We start from the raw sequence: 10,017 nt of genomic DNA on the forward strand, positions 1-10,017 counted from the left end.
ACGCTAATGTTGTTCGAACAGTATTGATTGGTTCATATGGTCACGCTACTAGTTTCGATATTCATTTACCCTCGCAGACAAAGTTGTATAATGAAAAAATTCAAAACCGGAAACCAATAAAATGAATATAGGTAACGATACCTATGTTGTTCGGTATGATAGCGATGCAGTGTCAATTTTTTCGAAAGAAAAAAAAATAACGAAAATAAGTATTGGTACCGAACCGATGTTGTTCGGTCGGTTTCAGTTCACTAGGGTAGTGGTACGATATACGTTATCAAACAAGAAACCATAAAAATAAATACATAGAGGTATCGTACTATATGGTAGCGATAAGGTGTCAATTTCGGTTCGGTATGGTATGGTAGCAATAAGGTGTATCGAAAGCAAAAACAATAAAAATAAATAGATGTACCAACACAGATGTGGTTCAGCCGGTTTCGGTTTAGTTTGGTACAACACCGACACAATATCCATTTTCAATAAAACTTACATTTCAATGTTGAAAAGAATTAAACATAAAACGCAAACCAACCGAACCAATATCAACAGAACAATGTCGGTATTAATATCAGTATTCGTTTTTATTATTTTCGGTTGATGTAAGATTTTATAACAAGCCGAACAGATATTAACCGAATTCCCACTCTGAAGCGCCTAGTTTCATTTCATCATCATCATCATCATCATCATACTCAGTAGATCCCACCAATAGCAAAGCTAAGGTAGGGTCTGAGGAGGGTGAGATGTAGACAGCCTTACCTCTTCCCCGTATGAATAGAGATGCTGCTTCCAATGAGACCCCCGACTCGATAGTAGTTTTGCATCAAACCTTGGTCATAAGGCACATAACACTCAGCAATTGAGACAAACGCCAATTAGTGCATGTACCCCTTGTCTTTCGGCTATCAACGCCACCACATGATGCATGATTAACCATCCCCCTTTTTTAACATTATTTTCACGAAATTAGTAAAATAACGTTAAAATTAGTGCACTTTCACTTTTACCCACCGAGCGTCCACACACACACACACACACACACACACACACATATATATATATATATATATATATATATAGAGAGAGAGAGAGAGAGAGAGTAAGGTTAACATACAAAAAGCCTTATCATACATCACGTAGGATACAATGGTAACCGTTGGATCAGGGGTATAATCACGCATGGGACCACATAATCCCGCATGGGACCACATAATCACGCATGGGACTATAATCACGCACGTTCTATCATAATAACGCACGTTATATTTTTTGTCATGTATGTTAATGTAGGTTAAGCCTTGAAGTACATTATACTTTTTTTCTCTCTCTCTCTCTCTATATATATATATATATATATATATATATATATATTATATGAGCATACCGCAAGCGGGGCGTGGCATACTTTCATTTAATTACATAAAATATCTATATGACGAGACCATATACATAGACCACTTGTTTGCACATTCAACAATCTTGAGACCTTTAAATGCAATGTTTCCACTTTACCCATATACATAACCACAAACGCTACCCAATAATACATCAAAATCAAATAAATTGATAGAAAAATCCCGATTCACACCTTACAATCGACTCATATAATGACTGCCCTTCGTTCAAATTTGGCAACCAAATCCCCACAAGCTCTGTTTCTGAACAACAAAAATAACAACTTTTTAAAAACCCATTTGAAATTCTTGGTTTCTTTTCGCAATTGCCCTAAATCCAGAAACCCCATTTGTTGTCTCTCAAATTGCGATCAGAAAACAGAGTTTTCTAACGAAATGGAGAAGAATAGCAACTGGGTTTCGATTGAATCGGAGGTTGGTGATAAGTATGTGAAGGAATTGGAGGTTGCTGTGAAAGCTGTTCATGTTGCTTGTTTGCTTTGTCAGAAAGTTCAAGAGGATTTGATATTTAACGGAGGAGATGTTGTTGAGAATGTTCAAGCTAAAGATGATAATTCCCCTGTTACAATTGCTGGTGAGTTTCACTGTGAATTGAATTTAATATTCTGAGTAATTGTGTGTTAATTGTTTGAAGATATATATATGATATTATGTAATTTATATGTTCAACCCGTTTATAATATGCTTGACCCGTTAACAACAGCCAGTTTACGACCCGTTTAACTTCTTTACACCTTTTTTAAAGCCTGCTTATAACCCGCTGAACAACAGTTTATGATCCGTTTAATTCCTTCACAATTTTTTTACAGCCCGTTTATAACTCGCTAGACGGTTTACGGCCCGTTTAACTGTTTGGCAGTTATAAACGGGAGGTAATAAAGTTGTAAAGTGGTTAAACAGGTCGTAAACTGTTTGGCAGTTATAAACGGGCCGTAATTAAGTTGTAAAGGGGTTAACAAACAGGCCGTAAACTGTTTAACAGGTTTACGGCCGGTTTAACCACTTTGCAACTTTATCACAGCCCATATATAACCTGTTAAACAGTTTACGGCCTGTTTGTTAACCCCTTTACAACTTAATTACGGCCCGTTTATAACTGCCAAACCGTTTACGACCTGTTTTACAACTTTATTACCTCCCGTTTATAACTGCCAAACAGTTGACGGCCCGTCTAACCACTTCACAACTTTATTACAGCCCGTTTATAACTGCTAAACAGTTGACGGCTCGTCTAACCACTTTACAACTTTATTACAGCCCTTTTATAACTGCTAAACAGTTTATGGCCTGCTCACCCCTTTACAACTTTATTACAACCCGTTTATAACTGCCAAACAGTTTACAACCCGTTTAACCACTTTGCAATTTCATCACTGCCCATTTATGACCTTGCTAACGGTTTACGGGCCCGTTTAACCCCTTTACAACTTTATTACAGCCCGTTCATAACTTGCCAAAAAGTTTATGGCATGTTTGACCCCTTTACAACTTTATTACAGCCCATTTACAATTCGCCTACCGATTTGACCCGTTTACATAAACGGGTTAAATGGGGTTACATGTTTTTAGTTGTGTCTGGCAGTCTGGGTTAGAATTTCTATCTTTGACACAAACATATATGGGTCGTGTTCTAGTTATATGATTCGTCAATCTCAACATGTCAGCCCGAAACGATTGGTAACAGAAATATATGTTTTTGTTATACCAAAGTCCAAACCCTAACACTTTTATTTCTCGAATTTACCAACAGATTGGAGTGTGCAAGCAACAGTTAGTTGGATATTATCCGAAGCATTCGGACCCGAAAACGTATCCATTGTCGCAGAAGAAGACATTGAATCCCTCTCAAAATCCGATGCAAGAAGCATCCTATCATCCGTTGTCAAAACCGTCAACGACTCACTATCTTCCGCAGCCCGTTTCGGCATCAAACCTCCGGTGACAAATCTCGAAACTGCCCAAGTTCTTGAAGCAATTAGTCGATGCAACTCCACCGGTGGGCCCACCGGGAGATTTTGGGTCCTTGACCCAGTTGATGGGACACTAGGGTTTGTGCGTGGGGATCAATACGCGATTGCGCTAGCTCTAGTTGAAAACGGGGAAGTGGTTCTTGGGGTTCTCGGGTGCCCGAACTACCCGATGAATAAAGAGTGGTTAAATTACCAAAACGGGTACCGGAGGATTCTTTCGAGATTGACTAAACCGGACTCTGCGAGTTGGGATGGTAACGGGTGTGTGCTTTACGCAAAGAAAGGTAGCAAGAAGGCGTGGATGCAACCGTTGTTAAGTGGCGATAAAGGTGTTGCGTCGGCTAGGCAAATTAGGGTGTCGACTATTGATAATCCTGTTTTGGCTACGTTTTGTGAACCAGTTGAGAAGGCAAACTCGAGCCACGTGTTCACACAAGGGTTAGCTCATAGTGTCGGGCTGAGGTAACTTTTGAAATTCCTCACCACGGATTGGCAATGTTACCCAAACAGGACCCGTGTAACCCGTTTATCTAAACGGGTCAAACGGATTGGCAAGTCAAATGGGCTGGCGGGTTAAAATTGATTTGCCCGAAAACGACCCGTGTAACCCAAATACGACCCGTGTAACTGTTTATGCAAACGGGTTAAAACACGTTGGCGGATCGTAAATGCGTTGTAATCAAGTTGTAAACAATTTAAACCGGTTGACGGGTTTAACCGAAATTTCCATCGTATATAAACGATTATCATAATTTTAAATTGCTTGATAGGTCAATCCGTTTAATTTTAGTACAACCCAAACACAACCCGTTTATTTAACTGGCAATACTACCTCAATTGACATAACTACCCCTATTTTTAAGTTTTTTAACAACAAACGTTTACACCTAAATACCACCTAACTTTACGCATAAACTTGACGACAGGAACCGACCGTTACGAGTATACAGTATGGTGAAATACGCAGCCATCGCTCGTGGAGACGCAGAGATTTTCATGAAGTTTGCAAGAGCTGGTTACAAAGAGAAGATATGGGACCATGCCGCCGGAGTTGTCATCATCGAAGAGGCCGGCGGCATCGTGACGGACGCTGGCGGCCGGCCACTTGATTTTTCTAAAGGTATGTATTTGCAAGGGCTAGATCGTGGAATAATCGCCTGTGCCGGAGCCTCACTGCATGACAAAATCATGGGCGCCGTTGACGCCAGCTGGAACTCTTCGAGCCTTTGATGATCATGTTACATGTTTAATAATATCCACCGTTGGATTTTGTATGATACGTTATTCAGTTGTTTGATGATAAATGAAGGGTGAATATAATTATGTTTGAGCAATAAGTTTTCATCCAACTATGTTATGTGATTTTATTCAGTATACAAGGTGTTACACACACATGAACAAGAAAAACACATAAGCACTTGTAGGGCTGCAAACGAACCGAACAAACACGAACAAGTTCTTGTTCGTGTTCGTTTGTTAAGAAATATATGTGTTCACGAACGCTTACTGAACAAGATTTTATGTTCATGTTTGTTTGTTAAGGAAATGAACTTGTTCGTGTTCGTTTGTGTTTGTTTGTTAATTTTAGGCAACGTATGAAAACGAACGATGATGAACACGATTGAGCACAAACTAATGTTTATAAACACAAATGGTAACAAACGAACACAAACAAACGTTCATGAACAAAAGATATAATACAATGACACTTATTAAATATTTTATTTGTCGGAATTTTGAAGTATCTAAATAAAATATAAAAGCTAAAAACACTAATGAACTATCGAACACAAACGAACATGTTACCGAACGTTCACGAACATAAATGAACGAACGCGCCCACTGTTCATGTTTGTTCATTTAACTAAATGAACGGAATTTCTTGTTTGTGTTCGTTTGTTTATTATCGTTTGTTTAATAAACAAACAAACACAAACGAACTTCCCGCCGAACAGCTCACGAACTGCTCGCCAGACGTTTGGTTCGTTTGCAGCCCTAAGCACTTGTAAGCAATGTTTTTTAAAAACCAATTTTTTTTAATGTACCGGGTTGGGCTTAGAAACGGTTCAACCGGTTGTACCAGACGGTTGAACCGGATTGACTAGTTAATTCCATAAAAATACAAATCTCAACTAAAAAATAATCCAGATCTGCATGACTCCATAATCAAAAATCAATTTTTCGACCAAGTCTTATTAAATAAAAGTCTACAGTAAGTTTATGGCATTGGAATGTTGAATTTATCAAGTTCACAATCACTTAAAAGATGAAATTCATTATCATCGCTATTTTAAACTACAAATTCTAACATGGGATTAAAATGGTAGGCCGGTATGAACCGGTATTACAGGATATACCGCTGGTTCAAATACTATACCGGAACCCTAGTTATACCGGCTCAGCCGTACCAAACAAAAAACGGTAGCCGGTTCGAACCGGTATATAAAACATTGTTTGTAAGTACTGTAATTAAGATGTAGTGAGAGAAACAAAGATGGTATGCAGGTTAGAGTTTTAATATTGTCATTAGGATTTTTGATACAAAACATTTGTCAAATTTACGAAATAATTATTTTAAACTAGTCATTAAATACCTCAAATAATAAGTATCTTTATAAATGATAAGAAAGAAAAATATTAACTCCTGTATTGAACAAACAATATAACAGATTTACAAAGGCAAAAAACTACCATATCTTTACCAAACCAAAACAACTCAGTATGTAAATCCAACCTTAATAGTAGCAAACAAAATCACCATAAGAAAACGACTCGTGTATGCACACACTCGTATCGCATGACCTATCGACCACCCGAACGCCTCATCTCTGCCGCTTGGCCGCTCCCTCGGAAATACATGTATACTTGCTGCATAACCACAAAAAATATTATATCAAATTTCGGGGTCGAATCTGTTAAAGAAACGTCAAATCTTTGACTAAAACAGATGTCAAGATTTGACCCGCTACTTGAATACGATTATACGAACCTGAATAACCCACACGCTTAGTAGCGCCTCACAACAGAATAGCCCGAACCCAATAAAGTAGAAGATCTATGCACCGTAAATGTTATTAACACAAGACCAATGAACTTCATATTAATAAAAACTGCATATAAAGTTACGAACGATTGAACTCACCCCAACTATAGCTTCATCGCCTATAAGATCAACGGCTGGTAGAATACCTCTGTGTTCCAAATTACAAAAATAGGTAAAATTAGGTAACTGAGAGTATTTGGATTATTTGTTGAATTCTATATGAATATAAATATTTATAAAAATTTAAATATAATACTTACGCGAGAGATTTTCCTTTGAAGACAACGGGAGGAGCGACTGCAGCAAAGATCACAAAGCCTATGTGCAACTGTAGGCCGAAAATAACAAGAAACGGTTAGAAGATGGTGGCAAAATGTAAATGCAATGTTTTTTTTTTCTTTTGAAATTGTTTTACATATTTTTTCCATAATCATTTATTTTTTATGTATTCTACAAACATGGCGGTTTCAACGGAACTGACGCCATGCATTTGTATTTCCATTTCGAGTTCAAAATGACATTTCGAACGTTGTGTTTATTTTTGACATTTTTCGTGAGAATAATGATTAACGTGCATTGGAAAACCGAGCATGGTGGTTTAAAAAGTTAATCACTCGAGAAGATCGACTTACCATGTAAAACAGGAAGAACCAACCAAACCTAAATGCACTTTCATTCCTACAAACACAGTTTTCAATGTTAATAATACGGAATAAAAGAAGTTACATGTTAGAAATTGTTAATTGTATATAGTTTGTTTATTTTATGGTGATAAAGATTTACCTAAAATTGCGATATAGTGTTCGGTACCACAAAACATAGGCAAGTGGAACACCTAATATGAAGTAGATAATTGCAAGAAACCAGATCTTCGGGTCTGTAACAGAACGATAAAAAGAAAAAAAAAATATTAGAATCGTTGAATGACGGTTTTACCCTCTCGAATGTGGTACATGTCTTCAAAAGAAAAGAAAACTGGAATAGACTAGAGGCAGTGTAACACAAACCTTCTCCAGAAATCCATGCTGCTGTCGTAGCTATAATGTTCCAAAAAAGACAAAATACCAACCCTGTTCGGGACATTTGAACGTTTATTTGATGGAGCAAGAAAATTAAAAAAAGAAAAGCAATATTGATTTTGCTTTAAACAAAAAAAAGATTGTAAAAGAAGACTGTTTTGTTTAGATAAATCTATGACTGGCCGAATGAAATTTGTACGCAAAAAATAAAATAAACGCCTACCCAAGTATGTCGTGAATGCAACATACTGCAATCTTTGTAGGTGAACAGGGATCTCATTCGCAACATCGTGATGAATAATTGGGAAAAACGGTGGCCAATTTTTCTCCTCAAGAACAATACCAGCTGAAACCGAAAGATGATTCTGTTACGGGTTGAATTATAAGGTATACATATACATATAATGGGATAAAAATGCCAAAGAATGAAGTACCTCGAGCAGCCGCCTCCTCTTTCCGTCTTACAATCTGCAAACGATTATAAATACGGATGAAAATAAGACACAAATACTAACTTGCACATCTTTTAAGTTGTGTTATGCGCTGATAATAATTTATTTTTAATTATATAAAATCACACAAAAAAATATAAATTTTTACCTCTTCCCTTTTTTTCAGGTCAGCTTCCCTGGCTTGCAGCTCTCTTTCTCTCTTCTTTAAATCCTTTAACAAAATTCCGTTGTCATCAAGATTTGACAAAAAAAAAAAAAAAAAAATCATGAAAAGATGTCGTAAAATGTAAATGGTGGAACCTACAGAAGCAGAATCAAGCGGAATGTCAACCGAGCCATTATAGAAATCTGCTGGTTCATGAGGAAGAGGTGAAAGCCGAGAGTTTGGAGCAGAAGGAACACTCTGATAAACAAAACACAATCAAACCATCATAAACATGACATGAAAAAAACATTGTTAACTTGATGATTGAAGTGGAACTAGTTTTTGTGCTTACCGACGTGTAGAAAGAACCGCCGGTGTAATTTGATTTGCCAGTGCCTTTTCCTTGATCCTGATCATGTTAATACAAACAGAACTTGAAATTGTTGTGTGTGTATATATATATATATATATATGCCAGTTTGGTGTAAGCTTGATGGTATGAAAGGTGACTGAAATAACTCTATATTAAAAAAACCTGATTAACAATACTTCCCATTTGAACAATATTCTCAAATGGGCCATGATCAAATTTTTTATTTGAAAGCTTCAGTTTTGGATTTAGAAATGACATGTTTAAGATAAAATAAGCATGGGTAGTTTAAGAAAATGAAAAACGCATGGTATGATGTATAATTTATAGCAGTTTAATCTAGAGACAAAAGTGTAATCAAATGGATTCATGCAAACTAGTAGAACCAAAATAAAAGTTGTCCAATTTCTTTGGTTTCATTTAAATAATTGATACCCTATTCTGATCTGGTCCAGTGGGCTCCGGCCCATCCCTTAACGGCCCATTATGGTTGACCTGACTTTCTGTAAGACATAACCCAACCCGTTGGGCGGCACAAGGGGGAATGAAATAAAGCAAGTACTTTGGTTCCCCCTTTCCTAGGCCCTCAAGTTTAATAAACATAATTTATAGGTAGGTCGCGGTGAGGTTTGTGACACCTAATTATACATACACACAAATGATATAGGAAGATTAACACCAAAAGCAAAATTATAATTATTTCTACGAAAAGGGCCCCAATTTTGTTATTCGCTTTGGACCCAAAAAGCTTGAGCCGGACCTGCTAATGGCCGAACACCACACCCCCCCCCCCCCATATTTCCCTACTAGGGTGAATTTCTAGAACCCTTGTAAAATTCCATCATAAAAGCAACAAGTTGAAGAATCTTGCTGATCCTATGAAACAAGGAATCATTCCTAACTAAACCCTGAACTAAAACCCAACGTCAATAAAACAGCATAATTCAAGAGAACCACTTCGATCAATCAATCCTAAACAAAGGTCAACCATGTAACAGTCATAAAAAAAACAGAGTGGTATACTAAAATAAAAAGATAATAACTGATAAAAGTTTTTGATGAAATTGAAATGGAAAGAAAAGCAGAACGAATAACTTACAGCAAAGGGATTAACATCGTCACCCTCGTCAAAAGGGTTAGGATCATAACGACCAGCCATCAGATCAGCAAACAATTATGGCGGGAGAAAAGATGAGATAGAAATTGGGATGATCCGTGTGAATATTTGGGTATCAACAGAAAAAAGTTGGAAAATGTAGAGAGAGAGAGAGAGAGAGAGAGAGAGAGGGGGGTTGAAAAAGAATTTAAAAACTTTAGCGTGTTAAAGTTTGTAAGCTCCTTGAAATACTAGGAAAATGGTATAGAACGACGACGAATTGTCTGCTTTGGTATGGTCAGCAGACGCCATGAAAATTCATAATTTATGGATTTTATTTTCATTTTAAAAAGCATAAGGGGCTATTAAGTGTGAAACCAGTTAACTATTCAGAGGCAAATGTCTAACCGATTTAGATAAGAGGTTTTAGACGTTGTATATTGCTTAACCATTCAGAGGTAATTGTCTGAACAATTCAGACATCTGTTCGCGAAACAAACAGTC

General features: G+C 37.0%; 2 protein-coding genes across 2 annotated transcripts; one reads left to right on the forward strand and one right to left on the reverse strand.

The window, feature by feature from the left end:
- The first annotated feature begins 1,533 nt into the window (after positions 1 to 1,533).
- On the forward strand, positions 1,534 to 4,759 carry LOC110917276 (PAP-specific phosphatase HAL2-like). The gene is made up of 3 exons (XM_022161863.2): positions 1,534 to 1,992; positions 3,169 to 3,850; positions 4,315 to 4,759. The coding sequence occupies exons 1-3, from the start codon at positions 1,611 to 1,613 to the stop codon at positions 4,616 to 4,618; spliced, it is 1,368 nt and encodes a 455-aa protein (XP_022017555.1). The 5' UTR covers positions 1,534 to 1,610; the 3' UTR covers positions 4,619 to 4,759.
- Positions 4,760 to 5,979: 1,220 nt separating this feature from the next.
- LOC110917279 (secretory carrier-associated membrane protein 2) lies at positions 5,980 to 9,802 on the reverse strand. Its single transcript, XM_022161868.2, has 13 exons — positions 9,517 to 9,802; positions 8,400 to 8,456; positions 8,207 to 8,305; positions 8,051 to 8,113; positions 7,885 to 7,918; positions 7,674 to 7,796; positions 7,439 to 7,501; positions 7,215 to 7,308; positions 7,064 to 7,109; positions 6,692 to 6,759; positions 6,531 to 6,579; positions 6,378 to 6,443; positions 5,980 to 6,256 (listed from the first exon to the last, which is right to left on the reverse strand). The coding sequence occupies exons 1-13, from the start codon at positions 9,574 to 9,576 to the stop codon at positions 6,191 to 6,193; spliced, it is 888 nt and encodes a 295-aa protein (XP_022017560.1). The 5' UTR covers positions 9,577 to 9,802; the 3' UTR covers positions 5,980 to 6,190.
- Between the last annotated feature and the right edge of the window lie 215 nt (positions 9,803 to 10,017).

Source organism: Helianthus annuus, chromosome 16 (genome assembly GCF_002127325.2).
Source record: "Helianthus annuus cultivar XRQ/B chromosome 16, HanXRQr2.0-SUNRISE, whole genome shotgun sequence".
NCBI lineage: Eukaryota > Viridiplantae > Streptophyta > Magnoliopsida > Asterales > Asteraceae > Helianthus > Helianthus annuus.

Coding starts and splice junctions, on each gene's coding strand:
- LOC110917276 (XM_022161863.2), top strand. CDS start 1,611: ATGACTGCCCTTCGTTCAAATTTGGCAACCAAATCCCCACAAGCTCTG. Junction 1,993..3,168: donor TTCCCCTGTTACAATTGCTG/GTGAGTTTCACT, acceptor ATTTACCAACAG/ATTGGAGTGTGCAAGCAACA. Junction 3,851..4,314: donor GCTCATAGTGTCGGGCTGAG/GTAACTTTTGAA, acceptor ACTTGACGACAG/GAACCGACCGTTACGAGTAT.
- LOC110917279 (XM_022161868.2), bottom strand. CDS start 9,576: ATGGCTGGTCGTTATGATCCTAACCCTTTTGACGAGGGTGACGATGTT. Junction 6,580..6,691: donor TTCAAAGGAAAATCTCTCGC/GTAAGTATTATA, acceptor TTTGGAACACAG/AGGTATTCTACCAGCCGTTG. Junction 6,257..6,377: donor TAAGCGTGTGGGTTATTCAG/GTTCGTATAATC, acceptor GTGGTTATGCAG/CAAGTATACATGTATTTCCG.